Raw genomic sequence first — 23275 nt, forward strand, 5'->3', positions numbered from 1 at the left:
CAGAGGCAGACCCCGGCCCAGCCCAGCTCGGCGCGCAGGGAGTGGCCGCTCCCGCTGCTGCCCGGGGAGGAGCTCGCCGGGCGCCGGCCTCCCTGAGAGGCGTGGAGGGGCGGGCCCGGAGCTGCCGGGCACCCGCAGGAAGTGAGAGCCCGGCGGAGGGGCGTTGGGGCCCGGGGAAGGAGTTCCGCTCCTTTTCCGTCGAGCTGTCAGAGGTGCAGGTTCGAGGAGCAAACGCCCCCGAAGGCTTGGTTTTGGGCCTCCGCTGATTAAGTGCTGGGGGAGGTGGGAGAGAAAGTTAGAAGCTTGGGTTACTCCACTTCAAGCCCCCATACCTAACAGCTCGGAGTCTGCAAACTGCCCACAGGTAGTCAATCTTCTCTGCATAGACATTTGGGACTCGTCGGGCGGCACAGATCTCGGACTTTTTCCGAAAGGCTTCACAGATACTACCCATCTCTGGGCCTGTTTTCTATTGACAAAAATGAGGAAGTTGAGTGCTTGCTATCCTGGGATGGGAATTCTTCTTTAAGAAGCAGAGGAGTTAAAGCTGAAAGCAATTTAAAGAACAAAAGCAACACCTGAAACCAATACAATATTACATGTCAATTACACCTCAATAAAACTGGGGTATCAGAAAGAAAAATTCAAGGTTCGTCCAGGTGGATGGTGGTAAAAAGAGGGACTACTTGGCTCTACAGCTTAGTTTGATCTGCCCGCTGATAAATCATAGGATTTGTCAACAGCATTTGTGAGCAAAACCTCAGGCCCCTGACTCTCGGGATGGGTGCAATTCCAAATTTAGGGCTTACTTCATAACATGGAATAAGACCAGGACCCTTGGAAGTCGAAAATGCCTTCCGCTCTGTAAACCTGGAAATGTTGCAGAGCCTCTCTGAGTAGCCTCTTATCAGTAAAATGAAAGCACGAATATCTGCCTCATGAAGATGTTGTAGATTGTATGCAAAAGGTCTTAATACTCACAAGTGCCAAATGGGGTATCATAAACTAATAATTTTCTGTTCATTCATAGCTGCTAAATAGAAACTGTCGTTGCATTCCTTTATTTACAGAAAATACAACTGGGTAATTGTAAGGCTCTCCCCACATACTCCCCACATACTGAATCACTAAACAAACACTAGTTCTTCCAACAAAACCCAGGAACTTGAACCCTGAGTCACTTCCCCCATATCATTTTATATATTTCAGATATATGTGAATCTAGAGTTGCAAATTGAGGGCTGTCTGTTTAGTTAAATCACTGTGTGATCAATTTATTTCTTTATATTACTTCCAATTTCTGGTCTTAAGAATTATCCTCTTCCTTGGAAAAGCCTTCCAATGTCATCAGATTGTTGTATCTGTCCTTAATAACCTCTTTTAACTTCCACTGTGCATACTCTGTACTTGGAAATGCTGCTTGAAATAGTCATCCCAGACTTAAATGGTTTTTTAACATTTTTTTTTGCAGTAATTAGAGGAATTGCCTGTCAAAATTTTGACTGAGAAAATTTATGTTCACACAAAAACTTGTACAAGAAAGATTATAGCAGTTTTATTCATGATCACCAAAACCCAAGAACAGCTGAAATGGCTGAATGGATAATCAACCTGTGTTGCATTCATACAATGGAACACTACTTAGTGATAAAAGGGAATAAACTGCTATACAATACAGTACACGACATTCTGGAAAAGGCAAAACTATAGGGACAGAAAACAGACCAGAGGTTGCCAGGGGCTACAGCGTGGGAGGTACTGACTATGTAAGAGCATAGGGAGCTTTGAGGGGTGATGGAACTGTTTAGGTTTTGATTATGGTGGTGGTTATACAACTATGACTTTGTTAAAAATGCACACCACTGTACACTAAAAAGGTTAAACTTTACTCGGTGGAAATTATACCTCAATAAATCTGACTTTAATTAGTATCTGACTTAAACAGGAGTAAAATAGAGTAAGAATTCTTAGTTCAAAATACCAGTGTGAAAATCAAAAACAGTTCATGACGTGTCGTTACACAAAATTATGGCTGCAGACCAGCAGCATCAGTATCACTTGGGAGCTTTTTAGGAAATAGTCTCAGGACCACCCCAGAGCTGCACTTCTGCAAGAGCCCCAGGTGATCCTTTCCTATATTAACGTTTGAGACACTCTGCTAGTAAAAGTAATACCACTCAAAGTGTGGTTTGCACTCTAGTGCCAGACTGCAAGCTGTTACCTGTTCACAACAAGCTAAATCAAAGATTTAGAAGCATTTAGAAACTTTATAGCAGTTTTGATGGAGTACTTTTGTTTGTTGAATCTGATAATAGCTCATGGATTGTCTTTTTAATTTCACTTTTCTAATAAATCATTTTTACTGAATTTTACAACAGTATCTGTCCACAACAGATTAAGAAGACACTGTTACTGTACAGAATAAAAGTAAAGTCAACAATAGAAACTTCCTGAATGAGAGAATAAAACTTTACATAGACATTTAAACATCTGCAAGAGAGAGGGCATCCCTACCCATTTCTGTGTTAATAATTCCCAAAAACCAGAGGTTCCTGTAGAGGTCAAGAGTAGAAACTTTGAACTCACTCAGATTTCCTTACCTTGATTCATTTCTGTGGTCAAGACAGAAGTTGGGAGTTTAGCCCAATTCAGCTTGCAACGATTTTTCCCAGCTTCTGGCTGTTTTAAGTACTACCATCTTCCATGGAGACAACCTTCAAACTTCATCAATTTCATCTATAATTGGTCTTCAAAGACCTTTTCAGCACCTACTTTGAATACCTTGTTGTTAGAAAGAATCCACTTAAGTGATCATTCTAGATGTTCATAATTTTAGCTAGTAAACAAGTTTACCTTTTTTTTTTTTTTAATCTACTGGACCATGTAGTTATTGTGTGGTGTTAATAAGACCAAAGTCTCAGCTTCTCTATAAGTGATGAGGGAGCAGGAGGCTGGCTGAGGACAAAGCAAGAGCTGGCACCTTGCACCCCCTCTCCACCCGCTCCCCTCGGTAATATGTGGGTAATATGTGTGTCGTTCCTCAGGCACCCCTGGCTGCCCTAAAAGAAAAACAAATAGTTAACTTGCAGAGATAACAATCCTGCAAGGCAGAAGTCTCCCTTGGTTTACAAATGTCCTTGAGATTTACAACAAAGAAGTTACCTTATCAATAGCCCATTTTCCAGAGGCACATAACTCAGTTCCTCAAGCCCTAACATCACCCTCCCCTCCATAAACAAAACTAGAGGAGACTGAGGTAGAAGGAAAAGTAAATAAAGTTTGTAAGGGCCTACTTAGCCAGAGCGAACCATTTTGTTGTTTATGCAGTAAACTTAGATTGACCCTGCCCCCCCCCCCCCCCCCCCCCCCCCCTGCAACCGTACTTAGAAGCAAGTCTGGGAAATCAGTAAAATATGACTGACCAGCCCCTGATAACAGACCCCATATACCAGGATGTGTCAGGTCAGGGGGAGGTAACAGAGCCCAGAATACAAGGATGAGTCAAGCCAGGTAGAGACATCCAATCAGGAAAATAACCTCCCTAACCACCCAAGAATGTGGGCCCTGCCTTTTGGGCGCCAATTCTGACCAGAGTGATAGGTTAGTTCAAATAACTACTATAGGGTAAATTGTAATTCAGTTGGCCACCTGTTTGTGGCCAGGCTCGACCACATGGCCTTTGCTCTATAAAAGTTAGTCTGTGAGACTGGAAGGGATTGCCTCTTTGCAATAGACGGCCTTGGCCGGTCAGTTTGATTCTCGATGATTGACGCGAAATAAAGCTTTGCTTAACCTTCGCTTTGTATCAGTCTCGTTCCTTTGACCATGGACCCAACAAAGTTAAATTTCTTCTAAACCTAAATCTCACTAACAAGGACGCTTGATAGCAAGAATGTGACATTCCACCAGGAGACTCCCCAATTGTCTTTAGTTAGTGCCTCATTACAGGGAAAACGGCCTTGGCTTGATAGTAACCAGGACTTCAATATCCTGACAGTCTTCTTTACCCCAATAGCCCTTCTGAACACCCCTTTGTCCTCACCTACCCAACTCCTGTGTATATAATCAGCCACTCCTCACATCCCCAGGGCAGCAGCAGCTCTTTCTGCCCACGGGTCCTGTCCCTGTGTTCTAATAAACCACCATTTTGCACCAAAGATGTCTCAAGAATTCTTTCTAGGTCATCGGCTCTGGACCTCACCCCATCGAACCTCACCTAGGTTCTAGAACTTCATCACAAGGACCAACGCTTTATCAAAATCCTGGTCACTGCTGTCTCAAATTTAAGTGATTACAAAGGAGGCTGTGTAGGAGAATTTGATTGACTCAATATAAAGCCATCACCATTACTAGAAAGATAGTTTTATCATACAATGAATTTTAAACTTGAATATCCTAGTAGTCTTTAGAAAGACAATCATTTTAGGTTTTAATTCTATCACATTAAGCTAAGTGAATATTCTCCCCAGATTTTCTAAGTCATTTCGGAGACAGAATTCAAGATTACAAGGTGCTACATATATTCAAATCTTGCATGTCTTTTACATTAAAGTTTGTCTGCGTATGTCTCTGTAACATCTTCAAACTCACCATAACTTGTTTCTTCATAGTAATATGGCTGTACCTGTATCTTTATAAGTTTCAAAGAGTGTAAGAGCAATTCGATTTGCAGAAAGTTCATCTTTTCACTACATTTTCAGACTGTTACTTCCTGAAGGAAAAGCAGCCACTATTAGGGAAAATGGCCACCATGTAATATTGCTAACAACTCAGTAGAGGGTGCTGTAACCTAAAGATGAAGGGTGGTCAGTGCCAAATAGAAGCTGGGAGGGGAGTGCAGGCAGGAGGGGATCAAAAGAAAGAAAAAAGTGGGTCTTTATTCTTTAGTCATAAATATAGATCCCTAAACTACACTAACAAAAGATACAACCTAAAATATTTAAAACCGGGGTGTAACAGCATACTTTTTTCCACTTAAAAAATATTCTGTCCATGTTCATTTGCACTCTAACAAAACTAAAGTAAATCAACAGAAGAAATGTAATATATTTATCTTTGAAAGTTATTCTATATATTGAAGAAACAATGCATTACATCAGCACACTTCTCTCAATAACAAAATCAAAGTTTCTTCCAAATCAGTAACTTTATAATCCCTGTGAATGACTGCTCAGTGACTCAGTCTCTATGTAAGCCCTGAAATAAATAATGTAATTTTGTGCTCCAGAAAAGGCCTTGAGATGGCTAAAGTTCTTTTTGTAACCCTTGAAACCTTCTGTTGTTAAAGTGTGCCACTTTTTAAAGTTGTTACAGTACTGATTCTTGATACTGTTGTCGATTTTAATTAACCCTCCCTTTAAAGGTCTACACAGCTTCAAACATCATCTAGATGTTGACTCTGCCTGATGCACTATATTACGTGTGTGCATGCAGTAAATCTGTAGTCATTTAAAACCTAAGTTTTCTATTTTGTTTTCCAAAAAAATTTAAAGAAACTTTAGTGGGATGTCAGAATTAGCATTTGAAGAGCCCCAAGGCAAAAATCCAATTTGAGTTAACTTATGCAAAAAGAGGAGGACGGCATCTGGAAATCCGGTGAAGCAAGAGCCATGAACTGGAATAGACTTGAGGTTCTCTCTCGTGTCTCTGCTCCCATCTGTGTTCCTGCTTCATCTTCTTCTCCCACAGCACAGTTTTCTAATCTGGTAGAAAGCTCTCAGTTTTATGTTATATGACCTCAGGCACTAGAGAGACCCTTTCTCAACACTCTTTCTAGTATTAAGTTCTCCAAATCTTCATGAGGGACTCATGATGAGGTTAGGTGCTCACCACTTGAAAGATCCATGGGCCGAGGATTCTGTCAGTGTGCTGCAGTTCCCAGTGAGTCCAGATAAAAGGAATGGGGAGAACGGTATTTTCTGAAAGAGGATGTAGACGTACAGATAGACTTTCTTTATTAAATTTAACTTGGGTTTCTGTATATCAGATTATTTGTCAAATGTCCAAAAGCCAGTTCCACTTGAAAACAGGTCAGATTAAAAACAATAAGCATCCAGGAAATTATTATTAAAGTCAATGGCAACATGAGATTGAATTAACAAAAACTAAATTCATAAGCAACAAATAGGAGCATAAATCTTATATAAAATAATGAAAATTAACAGGCAGTTAAACAGAAGTTTAGATTAAGATAACTAGACAGCAGATAGCCTATTCCAAAATGACATGCAGGACCATAATGCAGAATTTTCCAAGGAAGTGGTGGTGGTGGAGAGTCAGTTTTGTGACCTTGAAACCTTCACCTATACTGAGGGTCAAAGGGGTTGGATTAGAAGAGGATATCTGGAGAGAACTGCTGATGCACTGAGCCCCACCCCCTTTTTTATTTTTAAAGACTTTATTTATTTATTTGACAGAGATAGATCACAAGTAGGCAGAGAAGCAGGCAGAGAGAGAGAGAGAGGAGGAAGCAGGCTCCCCACTGAGCAGAGAGTCCGATGCGGGGCTCAATCCAAGACCCTGAGATCATGACCTGAGCCGAAGGCAGAGGCTTTAACCCACTGAGCCAACCAGGCACCCCTGAGTTCCTCTTTTTATCCACCCCCACCTTCCACCTAGGGGAAGGGGTCTACACCCCTCACCTCCAGCTTAGAGCAAGGAGCTTCAGTGAGACTACCTGGAAATTTGACCTAAGTCTCACACATTTTGAGGCCTGGTAGGCTCTGCTGGACACAGTGGACTAGGTACCTTATTATGATTACACCAAGTTTGCTAACTGTTCTCACCAATAAAGTGAAAGAGGAGCTGCTGCCTTAGGCCAGCTACATGTTCTGTTGAAACAAAGGATGTATGAATGTTTTTCCTGTACCACACAGATGTGGGCTGTGCAAGGCGCTGCCACAGGAAACGACCATGTTGTCTTGGGTCCTGACTGAAAGGGCTGAAAGGCTGTCTGAATTCAGAGATCAACTTCAGCAGGAAAAAAAGGTGGAGGCACCATCAGTCGTGTAGAGATGGAAGAAGGAAACATATGGGACCAGCCAGGCAGAGTGCATGACACCCAACAAGAAACTACAGAAGAGAGTTTCCTAGCAACTGGGCGAGGTGGGGAGTCTCTCCATTAGAGAAAGATATCAGGGCTGAGAACTCTGTGCAGCCCCTATCAGTATGCGGTCGGCTTTCTACTCTGTGGTGGCTCTGATGGGGCTCAGGGGCTAGAGAAAGAAGAGTCCTGGAAGAGGAAAAGAGAGAAGAAACCAAATAGGCCCAGCATGGTCATCATAGCCCTCTCATCTCAGCACACCTGAGAGGGAGAAGTTATTTACCTTTAAATCAAGACTGAAGTTGTGATGACCATACTACACTAAACCTGTTAATTACTTTATTGAAGAAAAATTTGGTAACTGGAAGCAATCAAAAAAGTTGTGGGACTTGCCCTAAATTTCATCTAGAGCATGGGAAAAACCAGCCCCACACAAAATAAAGCCCAAGTGACTCTGGGAAACACATTTAAAAATGGCCTAGTAATTCATCCCCTAAGTTATGCTTCATGCTTAAAATAGTCGTCTGCAAGGGTCTCAGTGAATATAGAGATATTTAAGAGAAATGAATGGAGACAGCTGTTAGAGAAACGTCCTAAATTCTGTATAAGCTACGTGTATTATTCCCATTTAAGTCTCATAACAATACCCCTTTTCAACTTATGTGAAAACTATCAGCAAGATTAAGTAACTTTCCCAAAAGGTGGTCAGGATTCATATTCATATATATCTGGCCCCAGGAAGCATGTCTTTACTAAACTAGTTCCCATGTTCTTAGACATTTTTAACCTCCAGCAAACTTACTTAAAATCTCTGATCTCTAGTTTCTTCATGGACAAGACTGGATTAATAATACCTACTCTGTCTTTCTCCAAAGGATAGTTGAAGACTCATGAGATAATACACTATAAAGTACTTCATTAATTCCAAAATATTATTATTGGAGGAGAGGAGCAATATACCTTATGGTCCCTTTCTCTGCAGACAGAAGAATTACATTGGAGGCAATCATATTTTGTTTGGGACCATACACCATCATGATAAATTGTTTGGGATATACTACAACACTAAAAGCCATTATATCTTCTCTGAAAAAATTCAAACCAGAAATGTTTGCTTAAAAATTAAGTGTACTGGGGTGCCTGGGTAGCTCAGTCATTAAGCATCTGCCATCGGTTCAGGTCATGATCCCAGGGTCCTGGGATACAGCCCTGCATCAGTTTTCCTGCTGGGCGGGAAGCCTCCTTCTCCCTCTCCCACTCCCCCTGCTTGTGCTCCTTGTGCTCCCTCTCTCACTGTGTCTCACTGTCAAAAAAATAAAATCTTTTTTTTTTTTAAAGATTTTATTTATTTATTTGACACACAGAGATCACAAGCAGGCAGAGAGGCAGGCAGAGAGAGAGGAGGATGCCAGATCCCTGCTGAGCAGAGAGCCCGATGCGGGGCTCGATCCCAGGACACTGGGATCATGACCTGAGCCGAAGGCAGAGGCTTTAACCCACTGAGCCACCCAGGTGCCGGTCAAATAAATAAAATCTTTAAAAAAAAAATCTTTAAAAGAAATAAGTTTACTGGTCTAAAAACCTAAGATGGCCACCAATAAAAACTAAAAGTAGAAAATGGAGACCATTCTTTTTCACTGTATCATCAAATTAGAAACCTGTATTTGGGTGACACAAATCATTAGCAATCTAAGCGTGACTTAGCTGCAATAATGCAGAGTGCACATAAATGAATGGACTAAGTAAGGTTGGCCACAATGTAGACCTGTTTGAATTTTCCTTGGCCAAATTTGTTTGTTAAATCTCAGAAGAACTTCCTGCTGCCCACACAATATCCTGCAACATCCTCCCTGGTAACCTGTGTGACTTGAGAGGATGAGTAAACATACGACCTTATGAACCCTTCAACTTTCCTTGAGTTATTACCCTCCTCTTCCTAGGAGAACAGAGGTTATTTATAAGAGAGACATGATGACCAATAATCAACCAATATAAAATTACTAAGTTTTAAAAATGGATTAGGGGTGTCTGGGTGGCTCAGTCAGTTAAGTGTCCAACTCTTGATTTCCACTCAAGTCATGCTCTCAGGGTTATGAGATCGAGCCCTGCATCAGGCTCTGCACTGGGTGCGGAACCTGCCTAATATTCTCCTTCCCTCTCCCTCTGCCCTATGCCCTCTAAAAAAATTAAAATAATAAACAAACAAACAAATAAACAAATAATGCCTATTTTATTCTTACATTTTTATTCCGTTTAAGGCATTCAATTTTAAAAACAAGGGAGCTTCATTAGCCAACTGTGTTGCATTGGAATTTTTTCAGCTATCTTAAAATTATCTCCTTTATAGGGTCACCAGGCTGGCTCAGTTGGTGGAGTGCGCAACTCTTGATTTCAGGGTTGTATGTTCAAACCCCACACTGGATGCAGAAATTAGTTTAAAAAATAAAATCTTAAAAAAAAAATTCTCTCCTTTATACTTTCTTTCACTATTTTTAAATGACCTTTGTAATTTCATTTCTGATTACAAAACTGTTACATATTTATTATACAAAAAATAAAGAAGATCACAAAGAACAAAATACTCATGAACTCACTATCCAGAAATTTAATTTAGATATGGTAACCTCTCTCTTTCCCATAACATTTCAAAGAACTGCTTAATATTGTACTGTGCTAAGGGGTGCCTGGATGTTGCAGTTGGTTAAGCATCTGCCTTCAGCTCAGGTCATGATCCCAGGGTGCTGGGATCAAGCCCAGATGGGCCTCTGCACTCAGCACGGGGTCTGCTTCTCCCTCTCCCCCTTTGCTTAGGCTGTCTCTCACTATCTCTCTCTCAAATAAACAAGAACAAAATCTTTTTAAAAAGTATGTTGTATTGTGTTAGAGTTAAACTAAAATTTTGTGTTAAATGTATTTATTACAATTCTTTGCTATTACAAACAATGGAAAATATAAACACCCTAGTAGATACATGTTTTTTAAAATTTTTTAGATACATGATTTTTAATAAGTATTATTAAATTGCCCTCCAGTAAGTTTGAATTAATTCCCACTTCCATAGGTAGTATATGAGAGTGCTTTATTTATTTATTTATTGCTTTATTTAATTAAAAAGTGCAAGTACTGAGTATTAGAATATTATAAACTTTCTCAATATGAGAGGTGAAAATTGTATCTTACTTAAATACACAATACTTTGAATAGTAGTGGTCCCACTTTTACATTAAGGTATATGATCTATTTCAGCGGCCCCTGGTGGCTCAGTCAGTTAAGCCAGGTTTCAGCTCAGGTCACAATCACATGGGTCGTGAGATTGAGCCCCGAGTTGGGCATCATGCTCAGCAGTGAGTCTGCTTGAACATTCTCTCCCTCTGCCCCTCCCTGCCACATGCTCGCTTGTTCTCTCTCTCTAAAATAAATAAATAAATCTTTTAAAAAGTGGAAGATCTGAATAGACATTTTCCCAAAGAAGACATGTAGATGTCAAAAGGTATGTGAAATCCCTCAACATCATTAATCATCAGGGAAATGCAAACCCAAACCTCAATGAGATATCACCTCAAACCTAACAGAATTGCTAGTATCAAAAAGACAATATATAACAAGTTTTTTTGAGGTTTGGAGAAAAAGGAACTTTTGTGCACCATTAGTGAAATGTAAATTTGTATAAACTTTATGAAAGTTTCCTCAAAAAATTAAAAGTAGAACTACCTATATGATCCAGCAATTCTACTTCCAGGCATTTATTCAAAGAAAACATAAATACTAAATAAAAAAATATATACTCCCCATGTTTATTGCAGTCTTATTTACAATATCCAAGATACGGAAACATCCTAAGTGTCTATCAATGGATGAATGGATAAAGAAATTGTGGTATATATATATACAATGGAATATTATTCAGCTATAAAAAAGAATGAAATCTGGCCATCTGTGACAACACTGATGGACCTCAAAGACATTATGCCAAGTGAAATAAGTAAGACAAAGACAAATACTATATGATCTCTCTCATATGTGGAACCTAAAACATACACACAAGCTTAGAGATATAGAGAATAGATTGGTGGTTACAAGAGGCAGGGCATGGGGTAGGAGAAAGGGGTGAACTGTTGGGTTTGGTTAGTTTACAAAAACTGAACAAAAATTTAAAAAAAAATCTCTTGTAACAACATGGATGGTACTAGAGGGTATTATGCTAACCAAAATAAGTCAATCAGAGAAAGACAATTATCATATGACCTCACTGACACATAGAATTTGAGAAACAAGGTAGAGAATCATAGGGGAAGAGAGGAAAAAAATGAAACAAGACAAAACCAGAGAGAGAGACAATCCTTAAGAGACTCTCAATCTCAGGAAAAAAACTGAGGGTTGCTAGAGGGGAGGGGGATGGATGATGGAGTGGCTGGGTGATGGACATTGAGGAGGCTATGTGTTGTGTTGAATGCTGTGCATTATGTAAGACTGATGAATCACAAACCTGTACTCCCTAAACAAATAGTACATTACATGTTAATAATAAAAAAAAATAATAATCTCAACTTTCTGTTAGAATTAAGCAAGAGAACCTTTAAGTGTCTTGAAATAATTTCTGGCACATAGCAGGAACTTAATAAAATAAATTGGATTTTGACTTCTGTGGATCTACTACTCTAAAAGAAGCCCTTACTCAGAAGCCAGCATTTTATAATTACAACTATGGAAATAACATCGTATCCTAACTGGTCTCACTGGCTCTATTAACTCCTCTGTCAATGGTTTTCTTCTGTTGTCAGTTATCTTCTTATACCAGAGCATGTCATTAGCACATGTAACTCACAGCTCTCTATGACCTAGTATCAGCCAATAGCAGTAGCCTCATTATCTCACTGTATATTTCTATACACCACACATTTCAAAATGACCAGGCTACTTGTCATTTCCCTACTATTACACGAACCCACAACCCTGCCATGTCTGTGTTACTATTCAAACGATCTCATCAATTTGAATGCATTGTGAAAGTCTATTCAAACAACTACAATTACTCAAGTTTCTTACACACCTACTCCTGGACTTCACATGAGATTTGCCTTCTTCCCTTCTGGTGATCTGTGGCTTAGTTTAGCTAAAGTTCCACAATCCTCTCCTCTCTTACACTTCATGCCTCAACTACTCTTCCTTGTACACAAGGTTCCACCTTTCCTACCTTAACTGGGATAGGTCTGAGTAAAACATTCCTCTCTTTGTCCTAATTTCACATCAATCTTCTCATGACTTATTTGGTTTCCCAGGTACCCTGATACCAGCAAACAGTGTGCCCTGGAGAAGGGATGAAAGTATTCTGGTGAGTGGGAAGTATTAAACTTCACTATAAATTAATAACTTTGCATTGTAATATATGTCTCAATCTTGTGATTTTAATTAATCACCAAGAAACTGATCATCTTGAGGAAATTTTAGTAAAGTGAAATTTTGGGATCAGCAAGGCCAAGATTCAAAGCCTGCACTTGAGTCAGTTTAGCAAGCCATTCCTCATTTGAAGCCTGTTGTGGCCAACCCAGCCCATTACTATCACCTCACCACACTCATTTAATTCCAGCAGAGAACAGGATTCATCTTCTCATAAAAGTGCAGAGAAATATTTAAGATTTCTAAGGGCTGACTCAATCAATTCGTAAACTGAAGTAAGAATTCCTTTGACAGAAAGGGGCAAGATGGTGGAGGAGTTGGGGACTCTGTTTCAACCGGTTCCCGAATTTAGCTTGATATCTACCAAGCCATTCTGAACACCCATGAAATCAGTCTGAGATGTAAGATTATATATGTCTGGATCTCTATGGGGCAGAGGATCATCAGTCAAGAAGTACAAAGGACGAAGTTGTGATTGCATGGACAGATGCCAGAGGATAAGCAGAAGGGGGAGGGAGGCACCAGAAGCTAGGCCCTGGAAAGTAATACCCCAGTGCAAAAGCACCTACACCTGGGGACCAGTGATGGCTTATAGAGCAGTGGTGGCGGGACGGGAAGAGCTCAAACAGAATCCAGGAACTCAAGGGGAAAATGCCAGGTCTGGGGCAGTCATCCGATGTGGGACTCCATCCCAGGACCCTGGGATCATGACCTGAGCCAAAGATAGATGCTGAAGTAGGTAAAAAGAAAATAACAGGGGCACCTGGGTGGCTCAGTCGTTACCTACTTATCATTTCAACTAGATGTTTCATACAGCACATTCCATAGAAACTTTTTAACTTATACTTTTTCATACCTATACTTTTATTTTCTTTTTCTTTATATATATATATATATATAGATATGTTTCAATGTGGTCTTTTCCCCCCTATTCAATACTACCTTTATATATATATATATATATATATATATATATATACACACACACACACACACACACACACACACACACACACACCAGTTTTAATCTCCCTGTAACTCTTGGAAGCAGTGCTCTCTAACAAAGAGAACAAAATACACCAGGAAAAACTGAAACATCCTACTGAGCTCCCCTCCCCTCACCATCTCCCTCCCTTTTTGAGCCTTATAAATCTTATTCTTGGGTTTCATTTTGGCTGGCGTTTTTTTTTGTTTGTTTGTTTGTTTTTGTTTTTTGTTTTTTTTTTTTTTCTTTTGGTGGTGGCTTCCAATTGCTCTGAATTTTCCCAGAGTGCACCTTGCCTGGATTATGGTTGATATTTTCAACACCATACCTCTCCTCAACCACCACTCAACAGAATGACTAGGAGGAGGAACTCCCAATAATGACAGAACCAAAGACAATGGCCTCTCCCACAGACCTAATGAATATGGATGTCTGATGACTTCAGGGTAACAATTATGAAGACAATAGCTAGGCTTGAGGAAACCATTAATGGCAACATAGAATCTCTAAGGCAAGAAATGACAACTAATCAGGCCAAACTTAAAAATGCTATGAATGAGATGCAGTCTAAACTAGATACCTTAACAGCTAGGGTAAATGAGGCAGAAGAATGAATTAATGATCTAGAAGATAAACTGAAAGAAAGGAAGGAATAGGAGGAGGCCTGGAACAAACAACTTAAAATCCATGAGAACAGACTTAGAGAAATCAACGACACCATGAAACGTTCCAATGTCAGAATTATTAGGTTCATTGAGGGGGTGGAGAGAGAGAGCACTAAAAGATACAGTTGAGCAAATCATAGCTGAGAACATCCCTAATCTGTGGAAATAGATGGGCATTCATGTCCTAGAGCCAGAGTGGAAGCCTCCCAAGATCGAAGAGATCAGACCAACGCCCTCCATGTAATAGTAAAACTTGCAAATCTTAGAACCAAGGAAGCCGTCCTAAGGGCAGTTAGTGGAAAGATATTCCTTACATACAGAATAATGTCTGACCCGTCCACAGAGACCTGGCAAGACAGAAAGGGCTGGTAAGATATATTCAGGGTACTAAATGAGAAGAACATGCAGCCAAGAATATTTTATCCAGCAAAGTTGTCATTCAGAACAGAAGAAAAGATAAAGAGCTTCCAAGACCGGCAGAAACTGAAAGAATATGTGACCACCAAGCCAGCCCTGCAAGAAATAGTAAGAGGATTCTATAAAAGAAGAAAGACCCCAGAATGGGGGGGAATACGGACCAGAAATTTACAGAGACAATCCATAGAAACAGGGACTGTACAAACAATACAAGGGCAATAAACACATATCTTTCAGTAGTAACCCTCAAAGTGAAGGGCCTAAATGTTCCCATGAAATGGCACAAGGTTGCAGATTGGATACAAAGACAGGATCCATCCATATGCTGTGTACAAAAAACTCATTTTGAACAATCAATAAAAGAAAAGACAAGAACCATATGATCCTCTCAATTGATGCAGAAAAAGCATTTGACAAAATACAACATCGATTCCTGATTAAAACTTTTCAGAGTATAGGGATAGAGGGAACATTCCTCAATATCATAAAAATCATCTATGAAAAGTCCACAGCAAATATCATTATCAATGGGGAAAGCTGAGATCTTTTCCCTTAAGATCAGGAACATGACAGGGATGTCCACTCTTACTATTATTGTTCAACATAGTACTAGAAGTCCTAGCCTCAGCAATCAGACAATAAAAAGAAATGAAAATCATCCAAATTGGCAAAGAAGAAGTCACACTCTCCCTCTCCATTGATGACATGATATTTTATGTAGAAAACCCAAAAGACTCCACCCCCAAATGACTAGAACTCATACACCAATTCAGCAATGTGGCAGGATACAAAATAATGCACAGAAATCAGTTGTTTTTCTAAACACTAACAATGTAACTGTAGAAAGAGAAATTAAGGAATCAATTCCATTTACAATAGCAACAAAAACCATATGATACCTAGGAATAAACCTAATTAAAGAGGTAAAAGATCTATACTCTAGAAACTACAGAACATTTATGAAAGAAATAGAGGAAGACACAAAAAGATGGAAAAATATTCCATGCTCATGGATTGGAAGAATAAACATTGTTAAAATGTCTGTACCACCCAGAACAATTCACACTTAGTGCCATCCCTTTTAAAATACCATTGGCATTTTTCAAAGAACTGGAACAAAAAAATCCTAAAATTTGTATGGAACCAGAAAAGATGGCGAATCACAAAAGGAATGATAGAAAAGGAAACCAATGCTGGTGGCATCACATTGCCTGACTTCAAGCTATATTACAAAGCTGTGATCACCAAGATCAAACTTGCTATTGGTACCAAGACAGCATGGTATTGGCACAAAAACGGACACACAGACCAATGAAACAGAATACAGACTCCAGAAATGGACCCTCAACAATATGGTCAACTAATCATTGACAAATCAGGAAAAAATATTCAATGGAGAAAAGACAATCTCTTCCATAAGTTGTGCTGGGAAAATTAGACAGCTACATATAGAAGAATAAAACTGGATCATTCCCTTACACCATACACAAAGATAAACTCAAAACTGTGAGACAGGCATCCATCAAAATCCTACAGGAAAACATAGAGGCAGTTACCTCTTCGACATTTGCCACAGTAAATTCTTTCAAGGCACGTCTTCAAAGCAAGTGAAAAAAAAAACAAAAGTGAACTTTTGGGACTTCATCAAGATCAAAAGCTTCTGCACAGCAAAGGAAACAGTCAACAAAACTAAGAGGCAGCTGGAATGGGAGAAGATACTTGCAAATGACTGCCGATAAAAGGCTGATATCCAAGATCTCTAAAGAACTTCTCAAACTCAACACTTAAAAAACTAAATAACCCAGTCAAAAAATGGGCAGAAGACATGAACAGACACTTCCCCAAAAAAGACATACAAATGGCTAACAGACACATGAGAAAAAATGTTCAACATCACTAGCCATCAGGAAAATACAAATCAAAACCACAATGAGATACTACCTTACACGAGTTAGAATGGCAAAAATTAACAAAACAGGAAGCACAAAATGTTGGTGAGGATGTGGAGGAAGGAGAACCCTCTTACACTGTTGGTGGGAATGCACTCTGGTGTAGCCACTCTGGAAAACAGTATGGAGGTTCCTCAAGATGTTAAGAATAAAGCTACCCTACGACCCAGCAACTGTACTACTGGGTATTTACCCCAAAGATACAGATGTAGTGAAAAGAAGGGGCACATGTACCCCAATGTTCATAGCAGCAATGTCCACAATAGTCAAACTGTAGAAGGAGCCAAGATGCCCTTCAACAGATGAATGGATAAAGAAGATGTGGTTCATATATACAATGGAATATTATTCAGCCATCAGAAATGATGAATACCCACCATTTACATCGACATGGATGGAACTGGAGGGGATTATGCTAAGTGAAGTAAGTCAAGCAGAAAAAGACAATTATCATATGGTTTCACTCGTATGTGGAACATAATCAATAGCACAGACCACCATAGGGGAAGGGAGGGAAATCCAAAGGGGGAGAAATCAGAGAGGGAGATGAGCCATGAGAGACTATGGACACCAAGAAACAATCTGGGCGTTTCAGAAGGAAGGAGGGTGGGAAGAGGGGGTAGCAGAGTGATGGGTATTGAGGTAGGCACATGCTGTGATGAGCACTGGGTGTTATACATAACAAATGAATCAATGAACACCACATCAAAAACTAATTATGTACTATACAGTAGCTAACTGAACATTAAAAAAAAGAATTGCTTCAACAAGTATGAAATAATGGATTTAATATTTAAAATTCTTCCTTTCGAATTTTTTTCAATCAGAAGATAAAACAAAAATTTGTCCAGTGCTGATTTGTTCTCAATATTGACTTGCCTATAACAGCCAAAAATATCAAGAATAAAAATGAACCAACGATGTTTATATTTACAAATAAAGTAGCCAGAGAAGAAAGAGGTTATCATGTTATCATTATTCTGCCCACAATCTGATAGAAGGAACAGTGAAGAAATTAGGAAACCAATGTTCCATTTTGCTTAAAAAGGAGAAACTGTGATCATTGGCTGTAACATCGATTTTAAGTGCAGTGATTTTTGTTTTAGTGTATAAAACATTATCAAGCTCAGCTTTTCAAAAAATTATTTAAATAGAAAAAGGTTAACACAAGCAGCTACAACTGACCAAATATTTTATAATGTTACCATGGTATATCCAAACCCAATAAAAAGAAGTTTCAAGTTAGGATTCAAGGGAGAGTAGTGGGAAGTGTAAATGGAATTCTGCAGCTATCAGGGATTTTATATTATTAAAGAACTTTACTAAAATGATTATTTAATTTATAAATTTTGTAATAGAAATAAAGAAAAAAATGTTTTAACAATTATTTGATATGTCTTTCCTTTTAGGAAAAGACAAATTTCTCTTTATAATTCAGGTATTATCTTACAATTAAGTGATTTTGGTAATGACAACAATTTGATATTTCACTTCTTTTTTTAAGATTTTATTTATTTATTTGACAAACGGAGATCACAAGTAGGCAGAGAGGCAGAGAGAGAGAGAGGGAGGAAGCAGGCTCCCTGCCGAGCCCAATGCAGGGCTCGATCCCACGACCCTGGGATCATGACCTGAGCTGAAGGCAGAGGCTTAACCCACTGAGCCACCCAGGCACCCCTGATATTTCACTTTTAAATTAATCCCAAATGTTGTCCCACTATTTCATAAACTACACAGCTAATGCCTACTGAGGGAAGCACCTTTATGATATTTGGGGTGAGACCCCTGAAAAATCCCCTTTTTCCTTCATTGTTATGTATCTCTTGAATGAGATGAATCATAGAAGTTGTTGTTTCTTTTTCTTCCAGTGCTATAAATTGAAAAAAAAAAATCAGTGTAATTCAATATTCAGTCTTTGTACATTAAGATAGTCTAATGACTTATGAGAATTACAGAGGCTAAAATTACTTTAGAATATTACTCTCTCCCTACATATAGAATGGTCTTGTGCTGTCTAATATAGCCACTAGACACTTGTGTCTACTCAAATTTAAGTTATGTAAAATTAAGTAAAACTAAAAATTTAGTTTCTTAATTGAATTAGCAACATTTCAAGTGTCTGATAGCCATGTGTCACTAGTGGTTACCATACTGAAAAACACATATAAAATACAAAGGAGCATTTGGAAATGTGTATGACACAAATACTTGGATAGGGCAATGGGTGGATGATGGAATGGATACAGAGATTCCCCACCTGGATTGCAATATAAATTAAATCTGAAAATATTACTAAAAAGAGGAGAAAATGTAAAAGAACATCACCACAAAACTCCTTAAATAATTTGCTAAGGAAGATAATAAAAGAATTATGTAAGGTTTTTTTTTCCCTCTTCTTGAAAGGTGATAAAGGTATTTTCTTAAAATCTAAATTTCTAACCTTTCACTTGAGAGAACAAAACAGATACCCTCCCTTCTGCCTAATATCTCCTTACTAGGGGGATTGCAATACAATTTCAATTCCACAAATATATTACGTTCCTGATGCAGAATATAACAATGAGAGCAGAACTAGAGGGGAAACTGCGTGTTCACATTGAGTAACTGTTGACTTAGTTTGAAGAAAGCAAAATCTTTTCTATTGCTTGTCATGGTATTTCCTAATTATAAACTCCTTAAAGAGATCATTAATAACTGAAGGAAATGTATGAAGTCCCAAGCAGAACTTTGGAGAAGAAATAAAATCTAAAATTAACAAAAGGCTCTATAATAAAACAATAAATTCAAGATGTGTGCCTTAAAAACCAGAGTCTGCTTTTGATTTATCAATTGTCCAGTTTTTCTATTTTTTAAAATCATTAATTTCTACTCATTTAAAATAACTTTAGTTATTTTAAACTGTTTTTTTAACTTAATTTTTATTCATACTTCATTAAAGTTATTCTTAACCACCTTTTAACTTATTACTTCATTAAAAAAAAAACAACTCACCTTGAACCAGCATGCGAGTTCTGATAAGGGTCAGAGGGAAGGTGGCTATCTGAGCACATGTGTGAGACAATGTACTACATCCCAGCAAAATCCTTATCCCAGGGTCTGTAGACTCTCCTGCGTGATGTTCTAGCCAATAATTCTTCAACAGCTGGCAGAGAAGAGAGTAGTAAATATCCTTTAACCACTATGCAAGTCTAAGTAGAATAAAGTTCCCTGCTCACTCAATTTCAATAAATGTATTGAGTAGCTTCTTGATTCCAGAATTACACTGAGCATTGTCATAAATTCATAGATGTTATCTCACTTAATCCCTACAGAAACTTGACAAATCCATATTGTCATCTCCACTTTACACATTTTATAAATGAGGAACTAATTCAGAGAAACTGAGTTATCAAGTCATAACACTGATAAATAAGAGTCAAGCTTAACCGCTTGATTTCTGTAACTGTTCTCTCCAAAATCTTTACAAGAGATTGTTGCAATTCCATGTACAAAGGTGGTTACCCACATACTGCCCTGTGAGGGACAGGGCACACAGATGTTTTCAAAAAAATGTATTCAGACAACCTTAGTTTGAGTTCTCCTATGTTTTGCATCTCTCTGTGTGCTTTTGTTTTCTTTGGTTTTATTTGTTCTATTTTGCCTACTTGTTTTGGTTTGTAATGACATTCAAAGACCCAAGCAAAATTCTGGAGATTCTCAGAGGGATAAACAGAATAATATAGAGAAGACTGCATAATCCACTTACTACATTTTCTGGACTTTTAAGAGAGATTCATCTTTCCAAATTTGCTTTTCCTTGAATAAAAGTGGCTAGAGGAGATTATTTCAAAATAGTGGGTTAAAAGATCACTAAATGCTTTTAGGACTGTTCATTTATCAAAGGTTACAGCTTTACCATTATATATTGAGACAATTACTATGAAATATATAATGTGATGTTTTTGAAAAAATATATTTCAAAATGTCTTTACTCAGTGCAATTATTAGTCATGCAATGGTAAAAAGAGAAATGTGTAATATCACTCTTACTCTGATAAGAAAGCAAAAGATATTGAACTGAAGAAATAAAAGAATGGAGGGAGCCCAACATAAACAGCAGGAACGAATTTATTTTAATAAGACTACAAAAGCAAGCAAAAAAGAAGAAAAGAAATACCTACTATGTTATTCAATTCTTTAATCATCTATAAAAGATATATGCATTTTTAAGTCCTAAAAAAAAAATGGCTCTCTTTCATACAATTGTGATACCACTTGCCAAAAATACCATTGGGCCTGTAGCTGGAGGGCTGTCCTTCTTGCACTGAGAATGAATTTAAGTGATACTAGTCACATACTCTCCCATGGTTCTTATGACAAATGTTATACATTGTTAAAATAGTTTGCCTAAAACATATGTATGATCATAAAAATGAAATGATTGGTGAGAAGGGGAATAACTTGGAATTAGTTATTACTGCCTGATCAGTAAGCACTACACTATTAGGATATTCTCCCTATCTCCATGCTGCTTCTTCCCCAATAGCCCCCGAGGACTCCTCCCCTTCAGTTCTCATTTTCACAACTGGGCAGTAACATCTAAGCTTTCTCAATCTTAACTGTACATCAGATTTTTCTAGAGAGTAAAAAACCTAAATCTTGGGCTTCCTCTGAGAATAATTAAATCAGAATTTCTAAGATGTAGCCCAAGAATCTTTTTTAAGAAGATTTATTCATTTATTAATTTAGAGAGAGAGAAATTGAGCATGCATACAAGGGGCGGGGTACGGAGGGGAAGAGGGACAGGTAGCCCAGGAGCCTTATTTTTTTACATATCTACATACAGGTGATTCTGATATGCATCCAGAGTTGAGAACCACCATATCAGCATTTAAGTCTATAAATATTATCAGTAAAACCTAATTCACACAAAATACCAACCAAAAAGTTATTATTACAATACTAGGCAATTAAGATATAAAATGACAGCCAAATAAAAACCATTCAACTCAACCAGACTTCTTGGTCAGAAACTACTTCATGTAAAGTGACTTACAACTAGATTTTTAGAATGAATACTATTATTATGCCAAATTTTCAAATCTAACACATAATGTCATATTATGAGAATAAACTCACCTCATAAACAGCAAAATCTATGCCTGTATAAGGTAGAATGCCTAGCAAGTTAGGAATATAACCTTTGAAAAATGTTCTGACACCTTCTTCCTTCAGAAGCTTCTTGCCACAGTCAATGATTCCTGAATACTGTCCAGTTTTACCTAGAGCCAGTCTGGTCTTTAGAACCTAAATGTGAAGAATATTATAAAAATATATTGGTCAGATTCACTCAACTCATCTAGCAATACAGAAAACTGCATTATATACAATGTTTAGTAATTATCATAGAAATCAAAAAGGAAAGTAATCTTAAATATAATTTTAGCAGGGCACCTGGGTGGCTCAGTGGGTTAAAGCCTCTGCCTTCAGCTCAGGTCATGATCTCAGGGTGCCGGAATCGAGCCCCGCATCGGGCTCTCTGCTCATCAGGGAGCTTGCTTCTCCTCTCTCTCTGCCTGCCTTCTGCCTATTTGTGATCTCTGTCTGCCAAATAAATAAATAAAATCTTTTAAAAAAAATTAAAATATAATTTTAGCTTTTCCCTAACTGGCTTTTAACTATAAACAGCTAACACAGTACAGTTTTAAAAAATTATTTAAACAGGAAAATGTAATGAATCACTGTGGTTTTAATTGATAACATCTGCTCAAACTCATTTAATGTGCTATAAGGCAACATACTGTAAAACAAACTCACTTGAGATAACATTGTTGCCTCAAAATAAAGCAACTACAGCCAAATTCCAACTTAAAAATATATATGTATGGTCATGTTAAAGTGAAGAAGCAATATGAAAAATAACATTCTGTATATACTTAAAATACATACTGTGGGAACTATTGTAACAGTGAGGTGGATAAACTATAATCATTTAATATGATTAAACATGCTCATAAAGTAGTAACATAACAGGCACTATGAAGGCAATAGTAGGCTTCAGTAGTCTGTCTGTGATCAACATTCCTGTGCAATTCTCCTGATAGAAACTTACTCCTTGTCCTCTTAATGTCCATTAATCTAATTTAAGGGAGCACTAAAAATACTTTTGAGAAATGGTTCTCCAAAAGAGCCACAACTAAAAAAAAAGCATGAACTTTTCTTGATTGGGCAAACTGTGTATCTTGACAGGAGCTGGCTCTAAGTCATCAGTTGGAAGGCTTTTTTAAGAACTTCTCTGCACCACCCCATGCTTTGGATAATCTCATTCTCAAAACTCTCCGCCCTCCCCAGGGCAGTGTACTCCCTGGCAGGTTTTTTTCCCCACTTACTCCCTAAATTAAGTCTTCTCAAAGTTTTTCTTCTCAGTATTAAAAACCAAACCAAAACAAAACAAACAACAACAAAAAACCCACTACTTTCTTTCAAAGTAATCTCATGACTTTAACTAGCACTTCTTTGCAGATGACACATCAAGACTTGAAACCTCTCAAATCTTGGTATCACATTTGCAACTGCCTGCTGAAAATCATAACGTGGTCATCTGCCAATGACTCAAATTAAATACATACAAACCTGAACTCATCACTCTCTCACAGTCTGGGCTACTTCTGCCACTCTTGAATTCTATTAGAGATGTAACTCAGATGTAACTCTAAACACCCAAGCACACAACCCAGACAGAAATTTGCCTTCTTCCTTTCCCTCTTCCTCCCTCTTCTTCCTTTCTGCTTCAGGCTGTCAGCTCTCAAGACAGCTCTAACATGAGTCCATTTCCTCTAGT

General features: G+C 38.2%; 1 protein-coding gene across 1 annotated transcript in view; it reads right to left on the minus strand.

The window, feature by feature from the left end:
- Positions 1-18146: 18146 nt before the first annotated feature.
- Positions 18147-23275, minus strand: part of LOC116873465 (calcium-binding mitochondrial carrier protein SCaMC-1-like) — a 130548-nt gene continuing 125419 nt past the window's right edge. Inside the window, 3 exon segments of the mRNA XM_032867271.1 lie at positions 18147-18325; positions 19447-19597; positions 21574-21741. Of these exon segments, the coding sequence (XP_032723162.1) occupies positions 18147-18325; positions 19447-19597; positions 21574-21741 (498 nt within the window).

Source organism: Lontra canadensis, unplaced genomic scaffold (genome assembly GCF_010015895.1).
Source record: "Lontra canadensis isolate GAN:19392208 unplaced genomic scaffold, GSC_riverotter_1.0 scaffold33, whole genome shotgun sequence".
In the NCBI taxonomy this organism is placed as follows: Eukaryota; Metazoa; Chordata; class Mammalia; order Carnivora; family Mustelidae; genus Lontra; species Lontra canadensis.